This window comes from Carettochelys insculpta, chromosome 4 (genome assembly GCF_033958435.1).
Source record: "Carettochelys insculpta isolate YL-2023 chromosome 4, ASM3395843v1, whole genome shotgun sequence".
Classification (NCBI taxonomy): domain Eukaryota; kingdom Metazoa; phylum Chordata; order Testudines; family Carettochelyidae; genus Carettochelys; species Carettochelys insculpta.
This window is the reverse complement of record NC_134140.1, coordinates 112,203,486-112,221,584: the sequence shown is the minus strand read 5'-3', so window position 1 is coordinate 112,221,584 and position 18,099 is coordinate 112,203,486. Positions and strand designations below refer to the sequence as shown.

The window sequence follows — 18,099 nt, the reverse complement described above, 5'->3', positions numbered from 1 at the left end:
AACTGTTTAGTTTTCTGAAGACTAGAACGGGACAAAAAACCACCACCAGTCTAAGGCCCAGAACACAGTATGTCCCCTGCTAGCTCAACAGCAAAACACTCTCACTCTGCCTTCAGAGGTGTCATGATGAGACAATTCAAAGCAGGCTAATGAGGCACTAACGTGCCTATTCAGGCTCTCATTATCATAATGGCAGCCATGCGAATTTTAAAGTGCAGACTTCCAATTGTAGGTTGACAGTGAAGATGGGGGCAGCTTGAAAATAAGCTCCCCACTTTGACATTCCTTTACTCCCACAAAACTACATTGGAGTAAAGAAATGTCAACTTGGGGAGCTTATTTTGAAGCTGCCCCCACCTTGACCGTCAATCTACAATTTGAAGTCTGCAGTTTGAAATTGGTGTGGCTGCCATTATGCTAATGACATGCTGAATATGCACATTAGCACCTCATTAGCCTGCTTCAAATTGCCTTATTACAATAACACCTCCGATGGGAGTGAGTGTAGAAGCAGCCTTGCTCTCAGTTTCAGAGACCAAAACTCATGAAGCAATATGGACTTATAAGATAGGTCATGAATACGGAAAATGGAAGGTCAGTAAAGTGGAGGGAGATGAACTGGACAACATACACCTCCCGATTACTGCACTGAGCATCCACGTGTCTCACAATCCTTCCAACAACTTTCAAAGAGGGAGAAGGGAGATGTGGTTGATATACTGTCCTCAACTAAGAAACCAAAATTATTGCCTCAGTCAAAAACTGTTTGGTGAGAATTGCCTGTTGAAGAGAATGCTGAATAGTGACATCAAGGAAGTCTCTTGGCAGTGTCCTGTGACCACTACTGAGAAGAACTGAAATGATGCTGAGGTCCAACTAGATTCTGATTTGATGCTGGAGTGGAGATCCCCAACAGATGGAGTCACTTGGGAGCTTTCAAGGTTCACATGATGGTGCCATCTATTTCTGAGATAAAAACCTTCAAAGGACAAATCTTCAGTTGTATTTTTTAAAAACCCTAAAGCCAAGAACAGCACCTTTGGAGATGGCAGTAGCCACAGGAACATGAAGCCACGTCACCAGCATCAATGAGCAGTAGGAGCAGGGGTAGCCAACACGTGACCTGAGGGCCAGATGCCTTTTTGTCTGGCCTGCAAAGCCTTTTCGTATGGCAATGGAGCTGTTACTCAACTTGGGCAAAGTGTGCGTGGAGTGGTGTAGTCAGCCTGGGGCAGAGGTCATCAACCTGCAGCTTGGGAGCTGCATGTGGCTCTATAAAGGACCCACATGCAGCTGTTTCCTCTGATGTGGCTGAAATAATGGAACTAAATTGAATTGGGTTAACTCCTATGAAGAAAGAAAGAAATGGGGTTAACAGCCTATGAAGAAAGGCTGAAAGAATTGGGCTTGTTTAGTTTGGAAAAGAGAAGATTGAGGGGAGACATGATAGCGGTTTTCAGGTATCTAAAAGGGTGTCATAAGGAGGAGGGAGAAAACCTATTCTTTTTGGCCTCTGAGGATAGAGCAAGAGGCAATGACTTAAACTGCAGCAAGAGAGGTTCAGGTTGGACATTAGGAAAAAGTTCCTAACTGTCAGGGTGGTCAAACAGTGGAATAAATTGCCAAGGGAGGTTGTGGACTCTCCATCACTGGAGATATTTAAGAACAGGTTAGATAGATGTCTATCGGGATGGTTTAGACAGCACTTGGTCCTGCCATTGGGGCAGGGGGCTGGACTCGATGGCCTCTTGAGGTCCCTTCCAGTCCTAGTGTTCTATGATTAACTCCTGGCAAGGCAATGGGAGGGATCTGGCCATTAAACCAGTTCAATTTAGTTCCATTATTTCAGTGCAGCAGGGCAGGGAGCTGTCTGCACTGCAGGTGAGGGAAGTGAGCAGGAGAACTGGAGGGAGAGACGGCACAGTCTGCCCCTGCTGGAGCTGTGCAGCCGCCCTGAGAAGGGATAGGGGCAGGGATGGGGAAGCAGCAGCCGCAGAGGAGTAGAAGCAGTGCACAGAGCTCATCGTCTGAGGCAGGACAACCTTTGGGTTGAGGAGAAGGTTGGGGGGCGGGGGGAGGTTTAGGACTGAGAGGGACTAAGTTTGGAGATGGGGAGTTGGGGGTGGGAGTGTGTTTGGGGCTATTTTGTGTGCGAACCCTGGAACATATAAAAATTGCCATTTTTGCATCAGGGGCCGCGAAGTTGGCCACTCCTGCACTAGAGTGATGTTTGAAACGAGATTTTCTGCGGAAACCAGAGCCAGAAACTGTTCCCTACACTCATCATGTAATTTGTTTCAGCAAAATTTGTAAATTGGTAGAAATATACTTTTTATGTTTTTCCACAGCAGTGGGTGGTTAGCTACCCTCGTATGATTACAATTGTAATCTCAAAACCACCTTCCCCTTGAGAGTGGCTCTAAGATGAAATTGTTTAGAATGCTCATTAACAGCCATAACAATCAAGTCAGGAGCAAAGAAATCCAAGTACAGTTGCTTTGCTATAGGAGTTGGACGTTCTATCAACGTAACATTTTGAAGGCTGTGGAAACAAGTTCACAGTATGAGTTGATAGATTTGTGTTAGCAAGGCTCAAATTAAAAATAGCTTAATAGATGGCACTTTGCAGTTGTAGCAAGCATCCAACAAAACCAATTAACAATATGACTGGAATATCAGAGAGGTGATTGGAGGCACTGGCATCACAAGCATAAAAGAGAAGTTACTCACCTGTGTAGTAACGATGGTTCTTCGAGATGTGTCCCCGTGGGTGCTCCACATTAGGTGTCAGGCTCGCCCTGGCGCCGCAGATTGGAAATTTCCAGCAATCTTCGTCGGGTCGCGCATGCGCCGATGCACGTCAGTCCTTCGCACGCTTACGGTCACGTGCGCGATCCGGTCCCCGCCAGTTCCTGATCAACCGCTCCGGATGCCTCTGAAAAACATGAAACAAAGCTCCGAAGTGGGGAGGAACGGGTGGACAGTGGAGCACCCACGGGGACACATCTCGAAGAACCATCGTTACTACACAGGTGAGTAACTTTTCTTTCTTCTTCGAGTGGTCCCCGTGCGTGCTCCACATTAGGTGACTACCCAGCAGTGACCCCAAAAAAGGAGGTGGGTACCCAATTTATGTGCAGCTTGCCCTTGAAAGGACTGCTGTCGACAGGCGTGTATCCTCATCAAACACCCGGTGCATGGCATAGTGCTTGGCAAAGATGTTGTAGGATGACCATGTCGCCACTCTGCAGATGTCTCTCAGTGCGATTCCCTTGAAGAAGGCCGTTGACGCCGCCATCGCTCTAGTGGAGTGAGCCCTGGGCGGAACTGGCAGAGGAGTCTTGCGAAGCTCATAGCACAGTCTTATGCAGGATACGATGTGGTTTGAAATCCTCTGTGAAGATAGGCCTTCCCCTTTCGACCTGGGTGCGAGGGACACCAGGAGTCTGTCCGTTTTCCGGAAAGGCTTAGTCCTATATATGTAAAAGGCCAACGCCCTTCTCACATCTAATAAGTGCAGCCATGCCTCCTTGCTGGAGTTGTGAGGCTTAGGATAAAACGAGGGTAATACTATCGGTTCGTTAATGTGGAACTCTGAAGAGACCTTTGGAACGAAGGCTGGGTGTGATCGTACGACCACTGCTTCCTTTGAGAACACTGTGCAGGGAGGTGTGGCCATTATTGCTGCAAGCTCGCTCACTCGATGGGCTGACGTAATCACAAGAAGGAAGGTTGTCTTCACGGTAAGTAACCGGAGGGGGACCGTAGCCAATGGCTCAAAGGGCGGTCCCGACAGCGTGTGGAGGACCAAGTCCAAACTCCATGACGGCGGTAGCGGTTTCTGAGGGGGATACAGGTTTGCTAACCCCTTTAAGAACCGCGTGACAACAGGATGGGCGAATATGGTTGGCCCCCTCCTCTTTGTGTCGAAAAGCTGATATAGCTGCGAGATGAACCTTTAGCAAGGATAGAGAGAGCCCCTCTCGTTTGAGCTCCAGCAAGTAGTCTAGAATTGCAGTTATAGGGGCATCCAGAGGTGTTAGTTGCTTGGAAGAGCACCAGGAGGTAAATTGTGTCCACTTGTGCTCTTAAGTCCTTCTGGTGGAAATCCTCCGACTGTACTTCAGGACTTGCTTCACTCCCTCCGAACATGTGCTCTCTAAGGCGCTGAGCCATGGATTAACCATGCCTGTAGGCAGAGTCCCTGTGGATGTGGATGCATTATTGACCCCCGAGCCTGTGTGAAAAGGTCCGGTACTGCCGGTAGGGAAAATGGCTGGCGACATGCCATGAGCAGAAGCAGCGGGAACAATTGTTGTCGGTCTCAGGTTGGGACTATGAGTATCATGTGTGCTCTCTCCCTTTTGGCCTTCTCTAAAACCTTGTGTATGAGTGTTGTGGGAGGGAACGTATAGAGTAGAGGGCCCTTCCAGGGGATCATGAACATAAGAACATAAGAATGGCCATACTGGGTCAGACCAAAGGTCCATCCAGCCCAGCATCCCATCTGCCGACGGTGGCCAATGCCAGGTGCCCCAGAGAAGGAGAACAGAAGACAACGATCAAGTGATTTATCTCCTGCCATCCATCTCCTGCCCTTGTTCTGAAGGCTAGGGCACCATACTTTATCCCTGGCTAATAGCCATTTATGGACCTAACCTGCAAAAATTTATCAAGCTCTTTTTTAAACCCTAATAGAGTCCTGGCCTTCACAGCCTCCTCGGGCAAGGAGTTCCACAGGTTGACTGTGCGCTGTGTGAAGAAAAATTTCCTTTTATTAGTTTTGAGCCTACTACCCATCAATTTCATTTGGTGTCCCCTAGTTCTTGTATTATGGGAAAAGGTAAATAATTTTTCTATATTCACTTTCTCCACACCATTCATGATTTTATATACCTCTATCATATCGCCCCTCAATCGCCTCTTTTCCAAACTGAAAAGTCCCAGTCTCTCTAGCCTCTCCCCATATGGGACCCGTTCCAAGCCCCTAATCATCTTAGTCGCCCTTTTCTGAACCTTTTCTAATGCCAATATATCTTTTTTGAGGTGAGGAGACATCATCTGCACGCAGTACTCAAGATGTGGGCGTACCATAGTTTTATATAGGGGAAGTATGATATCTTTTGTCTTATTATCGATCCCTTTTTTAATAATTCCTAACATCCTATTTGCCTTACTAACTGCTGCTGCACACTGCTTGGATGTCTTCAGAGAACTATCCACTATAACTCCAAGATCCCTTTCCTGATCTGTCGTAGCTAAATTTGACCCCATCATGTAGTACGTGTAATTTGGTTTATTTTTTCCAACATGCATTACCTTACACTTACCCACATTAAATTTCATTTGCCATTTTGCTGCCCAATCACTCAGTTTGCTGAGATCTTTTTGTAGTTCTTCACAATCTGTTTTGGTTTTGACTGTCCTGAACAACTTGGTGTCATCTGCAAACTTTGCCACCTCACTGCTTACCTCATTTTCTAGATCATTGATGAAGGCGTCCCCCAAGGATCCCTGTCCTATGCCCGCTCTGGAGCAGTACTGGGGACATTTCTTGTTGTTGTGAGTGGCAAACAAATCGATTTGGGGAAACCCCCATTTGTGAAACACTCGTCGGAGCAGGTCAGAACGGATCTGCCACTCGTGCGTGAGCGCAAAGTGTGTGTTGAGTTGGTCTGCCTTTATGTTGTGGACACCCGGTAAGTATGAAGCTCTTAGGGTTATATTGTTGGCAATGCACCAGTTCCACAACTGGACAGCCTCCGCACAGAGTGCATGAGATCTGGCCCCTTCTTGTCGGTTTATATAAAACATGGTGGAGGTGTTGTTGGTATTCATCCCGACTACTTTTCCGCGCGGGTAATTTCAAAAACGCCTGCACGCATTGAACACTGCTCTGAGCTCTAGTATGTTTATATGCAGTGTCTTCTCCACGGGGGACCATAAACCTTGAGTGATTTCGTTGCCCATGTGTGCTCCCCATCCCATATGGGATGCATCTGTTGTGAGAAAAATGGTACTTTGCGGTTGGTGGAAAGGCACCCCGACTAGTAGGTTCTTGGGGTCTGCCCACCATGCGAGAGACCTTCGCACCTCCATTGTGGGTGATACCATCCTGTGAATGGTGTGGGCTATTGGTTTGTTCACGCTCACCAACCAATGCTGCAGGCCTTGCATGTGCAGTCTCGCGTTTTGTAGCACAAACGTGGTGGTCGCCATGTGTCCCAACAGCCGTAGACATGTTAGGATTGGGACAGTGGGGCTGTACGTTATTACTTGTACCAGGGATTTGATGGTGCGAAAACGGGCATCGGGCAGGTACACCCTTGATGTAGCAGAGTCTATTTGCGCCCCTATAAATTCTATATTTTGCGTGGGCTCGGTTTTTGACTTCGAGAGGTTGATGATGAGGCCCAGCAAGGCAAATGTGTTTGTGGTGATGTGTAGCATTCATAAGACCTCTGCTTTGGAAGTTCCTTTCAGCAGGCAGTCATCCAGGTATGGAAAAATGAAGACGCCTTGTCTGTGTAGATACGCTGATATGACTGCCAGGGTTTTGGTGAAAACTCTGGATGCCGAAGGGAGACCAAACGGAAGGACTCTGTACTGGAAATGTTCTCTGCCTACTGTGAATCAGAGGAAACGTCTGTGTGCCAGATGAATTGCTATATGAAAATACGCGTCCTGTAAGTCAAGGGCTGCAAACCAGTCTCCATCGTCCAGTGCCATGATTATGGAAGCAATTGTAGTCATTCTGAAATGCTGTTTGCGCAAATACCGATTGAGGGCCCGTAAATCCAGGATTGGTCTCCAACCTCCTGTCTTCTTCTCTGTCAGGAAGTACCGGGAGTAGAAGCCTTTCCCCTGGAATCGTTCTGGTACTCTCTCCACCACCCCTATGAACAAGAGGTGGTCCACTTCCTGTTTTAACTTTGTGTGGTGAGAGGGATCCTTGAAAAAGGGCCTGGTGGGAGGGTTCGGTGGTGGCAATGATTGAAAAGGGATTGTGTACCCCGTGGCTATAATCTCCAACACCCATCTGTCTGTGGTGATGCTTTGCCATTGAGAGTAGAACGGCTTGAGATGATGGTGAAACATATGTTGAGACTGGCACTGAGAGATGGTCTTGGTGTTGCAGTCCCTGACGTACCTGTCAAACCTGCTGTCTTATGGTTTGTCCGGAGGGGGCGCGGCCCTGCTGGGGCCGATGTCTAGGGGCCCTGTACTGCTGTGGCTGTTGTTGGCGCCCCGGTCATACCCCGGTTGATACTGAGTACGCTGTGGTTGATAAATGTAACGCTGTTGCTGAGGGTAAAACTTTTTTCTCCTGTACGGCAGGGTGTATATATCCAGGGTCCTAAGTGTAGCTCTCGAGTCTTTACTGGAGTGTAGGACCGAGTCAGTTGAGTCCGCAAATAACTTCTGCCTATCAAAAGGAAGAGCTGTGATTTTTACTTGCAGATCCTTGGGAATTCCGGATGTCTGGAGCCACAATTCCCTGCACATTACCACCGCAGTGGCTGTGGAACAAGCCACTGTGTCCGCTACGTCTAAGGCAATCTGAACTCCTGCTCGTGAAGGTACATAGCCTTCCTGGACGATTGCTTTGAGGACTGGCTTTTTATCCTCTGGAAGGAAATCCATGAGTGAGGCGAGTCTAGAATAATTGTCGAAATTGTGGTTTGACAAGTGAGCGGCGTAATTCGCCATTCATAGCAGTAAGGTAGATGATGAGTAAACCTTTCTGCCAAGTAGGTCTAATTTCTTTGTGTCCTTGTCTGATCCCCCGGACTTATATTGGGACGTTTTGGCTCTGTGTTGTGAGGTTTCAACCACTAGTGAATTCGGCTGTGGGTGACTGAACAGAAATTCCATGCCCTTGGCAGGGACAAAATACTTCTTATCCGCCCTCTTGTTTGTAGGAGGGATGGAGGCTGGAGTCTGCCATATGTTAGTGGCTGACTCCATAATCGCTTCATCCAATGGGATGGCTATCTTAGATGAAGCTGGAGGTCTGAGATTTTTGAGGAGCTTATGGTGTTTCTCCTGCACCTCCGCCACTTGAATGTCTTGTGAGTGAGCCACTCTTCTGAACAACTCTTGAAACTGCTTTAGGTCATCTGGGGGAGAGACATCTCCAGGAACAACTGCTTCATCCAGGGAGAACGAGGAGGCATCACTATGATACATTTCCTCTAAGTCCTCAGGTTCCTGACTCTGGTCACACGTTTGTACTTTCAAGGATTCCAGATGGGGTTCCAGATCCTTTGATGTGGTGTTCCCCCAGGGGGAGACTGTATGCTGTGATGTCGATGAGGTGTTGACGGGGATCTACCCCGAGACTCAGATCTCCTGTGCCGATGTCCCGTATGGTAAGGACAGCCATAACAACAAGGGCAAGGGCCTGGTGATGGGGACCTGGACCATGACCTGAAAGTGTAGACGTGATGTGTAGAAGGATGTGACCGTCGAGATGACACTGACATAGGCGGGGATCCCCTGTGATAGTATTCATAGGGATCCCTGCTGGAAGTTGGTGAAAAATGTCCAAGTCCGGGGGATGGCAGCTGAAGGAATGGAGATGGAAGCCTGCAGCAGGCTGTTGGAGTTGCTGCCCGCTGAATCTCTGGGGGAGAGCGAGGTGATCATGGCAGCGCAATGATCTCCAGGGAAGGGCTGCAGTGCCAAGTCTTAGTCTTTGCTTTCGTCCGTTCGGGCGCCGCAGGTGTTCTTATCGGCGCCGGGGGGCTCGGCACCGTAGTCGGTGCCGTGCTCGGTGCCACTGCCCTCGGTGCTGCTCGGGTAGTCTCCTCTGGTACCGTTGGGCCCCGTGCCGGGTGCTCTCGCTCCGGTGCCATCGGTGCCGCAGGGTTCGGTGCCGCAGAAGCCAGTGCTGACATTTTCGGTGCCGCCTCCTTAACAACTGGAGGCCCTTGCGCAGGCACATGTGCCGCGGCCTTCCCACCATGAGAGGCCAGCAGGCCCGGGACCCGTGTTCCGCTCGTCCTGCTCACAGAGGTAACTGGCAGGGATCAAGCTGGTGAAAGCTTTTTCTTCTTCTGCACAGAGGAGGTCACAGAAGCCGCCTTCCTCTTGTGCGAGCCCGAAGAGCCCTCCTTATGGGGCTTCTCCGATGTCCCAGGCTGGAGGGCCTTGTCGAACAGGAACATTTTTAGCCTCATTTCCCTGTCTTTTGCGCTCTAGCTGTAAGCTTAGAGCAAATGAGGGCATTTCTGGGGGACATGGGCTTCCCCGAGGCACCGAATACATTTACTATGTCCATCTGAGGTGGGCATGGCCTCCCGGCATGATTCACATGTCTTAAAAACCGGCGAGGACATTGTTTAAGCTTTAAAGTCTTTAAGTGCTAACAGGGCACTTATCAGTTAATCAATCCGGCAACAGATAACAGTTAACAGGTAACTTTCGAGGTCTTCACATAGCAGACCCACCGGAGGTGGCCGCCTCCATCCTTTTTCTAGCTCTCTTTCCCTTTTAAAACCATATACACTCTAACCTAAACTACTATAACAACTAATCAACAAGCTATAACTATTAACAGTAAGTAAAACAGAGTTTATCTGTCTCGGGCGTTGGAGCCGGAGTGGATTCTGTCTGCAGCCATTGGCGGTTGAGAAGGAACTGGCGGGGACTGGATCGCGCACGTGACCATAAGCGCGCGAAGGATGGACGCGCATCGATGCATGCGCGACCCGACGAAGAGTGCTGGAAATTTCCAATCTGCGGCGCCGGGGCGAGCCCGACACCTAATGTGAAGCTCCCACGGGGACCACTCGAAGAAGAAGGACTGGACTTCTCCTCCAAATGATGTTTATGGCACTACCAGTGTTGCCAGTGCCAAATGCATTGAAGCTGCCATTGTAGGTGCAGCAGCGCAGAGTCCATTAAGGGAAGGCATAGGAGATCCACAGCATTCAGGAAGGCCTGTGGAGTCTGAGGCACTGATACAAATAGGTGTTCAGTTGACAGTGTCAGATGTGGTAATACAGTCTCTCAATCGGAGATGCTGAAGAGGAACCTCATTAGGTGGAGACACTAGCCTTAAACAGCCCCCAAATGAGACAGACAGACTGAATGGCGTTGCCTCAGAAAAATCTGAGGAGTGCCTACACTTATGAGAAGGCCTTAACACTGCATCATAAGCCTTATTAGAAGGCTTCTTATGAGATGAAGTCTGGGATTTTGAGCACCTGTCAGAATTGGAAGGAAGGTTGGAAAACTGAGGGGGTTGCTGACAAGGACTTAAAGCAGCAGTCCTTTCAAGATATGTGCTTTGAATCCAGAAGAACTGCAAATCACACACTTAAAATTTAGTCTTCTCATGATTAGAGACCAGTTCAGAAGAGGGATGAATTGCTCACATCATAAGAGGAAATTTAAGGTGGAAATCCCTTTTATTTTGAAGTTCTAGGAGGGAAGAATATACTACAAATAACAAAGGCCCATCTCCCTCAGATGCCCCTCACCCAGAAAATTAAGCAACTTCTGTGCTTATCTATGACATGGGCCACACACCTGGGCATGCTACTGAAAGACTGCAGACTTTTTCCCCATACCAAATGCATCAGACTACCTAAACTAAATCTGCTAATATGTTAATGAACTACCTACATACAAAGAACAAAATTGAAAGTTACTGAAATAAAGCAAATAGTTGCCAGGAGCCCAACTTTCACCGTTAACAATGAAGAAACAGAGGGAGGTAGAAGACGTCCCCTTTTCGCTCTTGCCTCATCACATGAGCAGAGCAGAAGCACATTGCCTAGTGGAACTGCGGGCAAGAATGCTAACTTGATAGAAGCACATTGCCTAGTGGAAGCACATAGAAGCACACTGCCTAGTGGAACTGCTGGCAAGAATGCTAACTTGATAGGATTGGGCACTTATACACCTACACTGGAATGTATGTGTGTAAAATCACTTCAAGAAACAGTGAACTCCTTTACAAGAGGAAAAACGTTCTGTTGGATGCTGTTATTGCTATGCAATTAAGACATGAATTAAATAACAAATGTTAACTATTTTCCAAGTGTAGCTATTAGGAAATCAGACTACTCAATTACCGGTGAAGTGCACTCCTCATACTGTTTCTTTTCCAGTTGCAGACATGCCAGGTTTTCCTGTAACATATTCTTCTCTTGAGTAAGAGACAAGACTTGATCCTGTAGCAAAGCAAGTTGATCACTTTCCTCCTGGCGCTTAATATTAACTTTTTCTTCAAGGAGTTGGTCTCTTTGTAAAGTGATCTGTTTTAGCTCTTCAGTCAGCTGCAACATCTACAAAGACAGGATAGCCAAGAAGACAACATTCACCCAAAGGCTTATGGAAAAAATTAAACCTTAAATTGCTGTGCTATTTAGTGTCACAGCAAGAATCTAATTCCAACAAAATGATAGAAAGACCTGGACTACCCTTCTTTTACATTTACCTTCCACGGACTTACCCTAGAGTTCATTTAGCTAACAGATGTCCTACTACAATGCTGTCTGAAGCCTTGATAATTTGAAGACTATTGGAACAGCCAGAGGAGCAAATGGTAGAGATACTGCTCCTAGAGGGAGTTCACTTCCTGATCTAAAATTATTGACTAGAATGTTTCCAGAACAATAGATAAGCTGAGACTGTGCAAGATAGGCATTGGGGGTGAGGGGGTCTATTGCCACACATCTAAAATATTTTAAGCCAAAATACAAATCAGCGTTATTTTCCAATTTTGACATCTTACCTTCAGCTCCAGCTCACCAACAGTTTCTCTTTGAGTATCTTGAGCATTTAGAATCTCAGATCTTTTCTCTGAAATATCTTTCTCCAACTCCTCAACAGTCTTCTGGTACTGCCTGAGAGAGCTTTGTGCATTTCTCAGTTCTTCCTGTGTCAGGATGTTCTTCAGTACAGAAGGGAAATTATACACATCAAAACAAACTCATGTCACATCAATAACTATTCTATTGCAAGAGATATTACAGGTTCCTTTTCTACAACACTATTTCTAGACATCTTTATAGCATTCCCCACTGCCACACAATTATGCAGTCTGATTAAACACCAGCCTCTCACCATTGAAACTGTCTCTTGGATATCCTCCTTGAGTTGGTCTGTCTCACTTTGAAGAATTTCTTGCTTTTGCTTCAGCTCATCTCTTTCCTGGATTAGGATTTTGATCTCTTCTTGACTTGCATGGAGTTTCTGAGCAATTGCCAGTTTCTCCATTCTCTCTGCCTCCATTCTAGATTCACTAGTTTCTGATTTCTCTTTCAAATGCTCCATTTCACTCAACCTCTGCTGAGCCTGACTGAGCTCTTCTTGCAGATCAAGAAGTTGTTTTTGCTCAGCAATCTTATCTTGCAATTCTTGATTCTTGCTGGAGAGCTTTAGTTTGCAAGGAACACCAAGCATATTAAAGGTTATAATGGAGAGAGTCACATACTGTATTCAGACACATGCCTTTAGGCATTTGCCTTTTAATAGAAAGCATAATTTTCATTAAGTGACAATTGTATCCTTTCTACCCCAGTTCCTGGATGACATTCTTGCCCAATCTGAATAAAAAATGTATTCCTATTTATGATATGGATCAGTTTCAGTGTCAGAAGATTTAGAGTATGCACTATGATCTTTTCATCAGCCTATTTAGAAAGTCTGGTTTATCAGCTCTATTAGCTAATCCTGCTTGGATCAAACATTGGCAAAAAAAAACAAAACAAAACCTGTAAGAAAAAGTGAGGGGTTCAGTAAAGTAGTCAGCTATAGCAGTAAAGCTTTACCAAGCTTGTTTTCAGCCTTTCATACTGTACATAAGTACAAATGTGAGGGATAGGAAAGAAAGTTTTATCCTATTCCTCAGAGAACTAGGGCACTTGTTTGGGGCAGGAGAAAGGTATTCTAGCCTAACGATCCATTTAGAAAAAACAAAAACATCTGTCTAATGTCTTTAGAAGAAATTAAAATTCTTCTTGGGCAAACAAAAGAAAAAAAATCTACATATTTCAAACCAAGCCAAAAAATTGTTTGTGACTCACAATATACTACATGACAGGTCTTCAGCTACTAAGGGAAAATAAAAAAGTTAAAAAACACACCTTCCAGATTAACACCTGTTTTATCCAACTTAAGCCATCAGAAATAGCCACAACATTTGCAGATAAGGTGCCGTAAAAGACTTTTGTGAAACACCCAATTATTACATAATCTTATGTCAGATTTTGGAAGGCATTACAGGTATATCTATGCAACTTCATTTTAAGAGTTACTCAAGGAGCTCTTTGAGTCAGAGTTGTTCTGTGACTATTCCATACAAAGGTGAAAGGCACTAACCTCTTGACTCACATTGTCCACAATTGTTTTAAGCTTTTGAGCTTCATCAGATAGGTGTTCTACTTGGTGTTTCATTTGCTCACTTTCTTCAGATGCTGCCAACAATTTCTGCTCAAGTTCTTCATGGTGGTGTTTGAGTTGTACGCAATCCCGATCAGCTTTTTCATACTTCATTTGGGTACATGCTAGGTCTTCTTTCAATTTTTTGACTTCTTCAGTCATGCTTTGAAGTCTAACATCCTTATCAGCCACTTCAGAGAGTAGCATCTCTTTTTCTGATGTTAATGAAGACAGCTTCTCTGATCTGTCCAACAACTGCCAAGGGAACCACAATATTAGTGCAGTTGCTACAATAACTAGAACCCCACATGCAAGGGCAAGAAATGAAAACATACTGATGAAAGCTGGATCAGTAAGTGGTTATGAAACTATGTTTTGCTCAAGCAACAGCCAAGATTAACTAACTAAAGTATACAAGAATGGAGCCTAAAACCTACTTCTTTCAGCTGTTCTTTGAAACCTTATACATTTCTTGGGCTGCCCTCATATTCTTCCCCCCCCCACCCACAATATCTTTAAGATATGTCTCTCTCAAAAACATAGGCTGATAATCTTAAGGAGTCTCCTTTAAATATTCTGTTAAAGAGGTACTTATGTAATGGATTTTAAGGGCACAGTAGCCTACTGCTATTCTGTAATTTGGAAGGCTGGTAATCAAAGTGCTATTAAACTTTGAAGCTTTTTAGGAGAGGGCGTTTGTGATCAAGATTCTACAGAGGACTTCCCTAATATATATTTTTAAGTATGTTATTTTAGCATGTAACTTTAGCTCAGTATTTGAATACAAAGAAGTTAATAGAAAAGCCACATCAAAATAAATTCCTTAAGCTATACTGAAATGAAGCTTAGCCCAATGAAACGTGCTCAGGACTTTGCTTTAACTTCAAAAATTAAACAATTAATTTGTATCTAAGACAGTGGAATCCTGTTCAAGGCTATGAAAGGCATGTATTAAATCTTGGATACTAAGCCAAAACTCCATATCCCATCTCAACCTTGACTTGGAGTGGTTACCTCTAAATCAGATTAGGCAGTGCAGTGGTTTTTACAGACTACTACTAATCACTAAACGTGTGTTAGAACTTGAAAAAAAACTGGATGACTTCACACTTAAGTATACACGTACACACCGAACCTCTAGTCCAGACACATTTGCCTAGTAGGACCACAGATGTTGATGGATCAGGGAGCCCAGTGGCAGAGTTGGGCCAGTGGCAAAGCCTGGCAGCTATGGCTGGCAGCCCAAGGACAGGGAGCTTGGCTGCAGAGTACGGTGGCCAAGAGGGGAGACCAGCCAGGTCTGACGATGGACCCTGGGAGCCCAGAGCCCATCAGCAGAAGGGCTAGAATTGACCTTCCCTAGTCTGGAAAACTCACTCATTTGGGAGCAGGGAGGTCCAACCTCTATAAATATTAAATAAAAATTGAAAAAACCTACAAGTTATTTGACTGATTCACTTATGTTGTATTCAAGATTTGGACTATTTTTGACATCATGGGCTGGATATCCAGTAACCTTCCAATATACCAAGCATCTAAGCTTCAGTGCAAAATAATAAGGAATAAATCTTTACAAAGTTCAGCTTTCATTTAAGAGCCTCCTTAGAAAGTTCCATGTATACACATCACCAGTACATACTGTAGGGCAGTCAGTGCATCCTTAATATTTGCACTTCACTTCGTATGGATGCACAGATGACCTGTTACTATTTAAATATGTTAAGAGAAACATACTTGGGAAGGCGGAAGGGAAAGTAACTGTACAGAAAGTGTTACACAGTTCATGGTTTCCACAAGATGAGTTAATTGCACACTGTACCTTGCAGACCTCAAATTCCACCCTACAAACTTGTAGGCTCCTTTCTAGCCCTTTCCATTTCAGGACCTCCCTGAAACTCCCTCCTGCCCCACCCCGCCCCACTCATCTCCTCCCCTCCAAGGATTTTGTTGCCCACCACCCTTGTCCCCATATCCAGGGTTCCCCCATCCCCACATGCCAGGAGGTCTCTACACATATTTCCACTTCTCTGCTCTCCTCAAGATGAACCTTATAATGCCCCTTGCTTTTGCCACCACCAGAGAATCTGAATGTCTTATTTGTCCCCCAGACCTGGGTACTCCATGTAATGGACTACATGTATGCTCCAACTGTCCCATCCCATTTTTCTGTCTGGGGGATTATACACAGGCAGATACCGTTGAGCTGGTGTAAGGTTTTGTTCACCTCAGCATATTAAAGCAAGTGGTTTTGAATTTTTACCTGTTTCTGTAGCATCTCAACTTTAGTGGGTAGAGATTTTAATTCTGTTGATGCATCTACTTCCCTTCGTAAAGCCGTGTTCTCTTCTAACACTTTATCCAATTCAGTTTTTAAATCAGTTATTTTTCTTTCTAATTCCACCAGTGACAATGAATCTAAAAATTTGGAAAGATTTAGATTAATAAAAATTTCCAAAGAAGGCAGTGGGGAAAAGGGAGATGAAAGAGCTCCACTTTGATTTTTTAATAGGCAGAAGATGCACACATTGGTTGAGAGAATATTACTATCTTATAAACTGATTTACTTTTTGGATTCATTAAAATGAGTTGTTGACAATGAAGGAGGAGATCAGGCTTTCAATCAATTTTCTAAATTACTAGTTGTTTGTTCAGTCTCAGGATTTTAAGACAATTTTTCCCAAAGATAAACACTAACCTCACTGTTTATTGCAGTAACACCCACAAAAACCCCACCTCCTATCACATGAAGTGTGTGGGGAATAAAGCTTAACATAGGAATGTTTTAATCAGAAGAACATCCTAAACCAGTGAACAATGAATCTGCTAAATGCTTGAATGAAATAATACCCAAAAGGTCTTACTCAATTCCTTCCCCTCCTCTCTCTCTCAGTGCCCTCCTCTCCTTCAACTACTAATGTACACTTCTGTAGGTAACTGTGTTAATATATTAGGAAGTGAAGAGATTTACTAAGTCATTCATTCTATACATTTTTAACAACAATACCTTTTGGAACTTTACCCTCTAACAGCAAGGTTAGCTTTGTGTTTTCTTGAAAGGCAGACTGTAGCTCTCTCTGTAAGTCAGCTTGCATTTTTTTGTAGCTCACTTTTCCTGCTTCTAATTGACCTTGATACAATTGAACATCCTTTTCCATTTGCTTGTAACCATTTAGGAACTCATTCTGTACAAAAAGAGTAAGATAGTACTTCTGTGGCTAGGACAATGACAAACTAAACTAAGCATTTAATAGTAAGCAAAGTTCTTTTTGTCATTGCTGTCGACCATGCTATTATCTTCCTGATCTCTCAGGAATTCTCCCAGTATTATCTTTAACACCTGTCCACGTATCTAGCTGGTCATTAATGTTTTGTTACTTCTTTGTAAAAACTTACATAACAGATCCTTCTTTATGTACTAATTAATGCTTGCCTTTCCTCAAGATTACTTCAATCTCCTCTTCATCTTGATATCTGTGTTGTCACCTCAACATTGTCAAGTAGCCCACCCAGCAAACTGATCTGTCAGGCCCGTACCACATCACTCCCCTTTAAAGTTACTCCATTTGTTTATCCTGTTCCTTTATAGGACCTTGTTCTTATCCTCATTTTCAAATCTCACAACTTGAAACTTCACCTTCTTATATTCTGCACCACCCTTTTATGCCAACAACAGTCTCATTGCCCCCATTGTTTCCGATTCCTGTTCTTTGGCTTTCTTTCATGCTCCTCCCGAGTATGCACCACCCAACCAACTACAGTGAGCCAAGCCTCTACCTTCTTCAGACAAAGTCTTCCTTCAGTCCTATTACCTAAGAGCCCAATGATGACAGAAACCAAGTACAAGTGAGATTACGTAGTAACTTCCTCTCCTCCTCCCCCCGCCACAGCCTTGTATTTCCAGGTATGTTCCTCAACTAGTCTTTCTGGTGCAACGAGAGCTTCTATAATAGCTTCTTATACAGCAAGAAGCATACCACTTATGCTGCAATAAGCAGTTACTTGCCATTTTCTCTTTTAGCTCTAGATTTTCACTCCTCAGAAATGCAGATTCTTTCTTGGCATCCAGGGCTACAGTTTCAGCATCTAAGAGAGACTTATTCATTTGTTGAATTTCATCAAGCAGTTTATCAGAGTTTCCCTGTAAGAATGAGACACACATTAAACCCAACCAACCAGAAGCTATGATAAAGCAACTATGGTCTTGTTAGTTATTTGGTGAACGGGACCCCTGTTCTACTGGGTTTTAAAAGCCCTAGAGAGCTTGAATTTTAAGTGCCACAGTAGGAGGGGATTTTTCCTGCAATAAAAAACATAGTATTGTTTCTAGTAATCTTCCTCAGATACATTTATTGATTATATGAAGTATGAACTGTATTTGCCCTGTAATAATTCAGATCTGTTGATGAGCAAAATGTAGTCAGCAGACTAACCAGCTCTTCTATAATTTTTGTTCAAGCTTCTCTCTTTTCTCCCATCTGGAAGGAATTCAGACTCTTCTAATCTAACCAAATTAGCTCATAAAAATAAAATCAGAGGAGAACTCAAGTTTACCACTGAAAGGGACACATCTTTCTTCCCCATTTCTGCCTTCTGTAGTTCCTCCACATATTTCTGCAAATCCTTTACTTGATTCTCTTTTTCTTTAAGCTGTTCCAATTTTGATTTTAATTCAGTCTGAAGAAAGAAAAGCAGCATAAGCAGGTG

At 44.5% G+C, this 18,099-nt stretch overlaps 1 protein-coding gene across 1 annotated transcript in view; it reads right to left on the bottom strand.

Annotated features, from left to right (window-relative positions):
- The window catches only part of CENPE (centromere protein E), a 92,557-nt gene that overhangs the window by 54,879 nt on the left and 19,579 nt on the right, over positions 1-18,099 (bottom strand). The window contains exons 19-26 of the mRNA XM_074991989.1: positions 17,947-18,069; positions 17,399-17,533; positions 16,400-16,577; positions 15,656-15,810; positions 13,336-13,650; positions 12,079-12,390; positions 11,747-11,905; positions 11,085-11,297 (exon numbers count right to left, since the gene is read on the bottom strand). Of these exons, the coding sequence (XP_074848090.1) occupies positions 11,085-11,297; positions 11,747-11,905; positions 12,079-12,390; positions 13,336-13,650; positions 15,656-15,810; positions 16,400-16,577; positions 17,399-17,533; positions 17,947-18,069 (1,590 nt within the window). The remainder of the gene's footprint in view (positions 1-11,084; positions 11,298-11,746; positions 11,906-12,078; positions 12,391-13,335; positions 13,651-15,655; positions 15,811-16,399; positions 16,578-17,398; positions 17,534-17,946; positions 18,070-18,099) is intronic.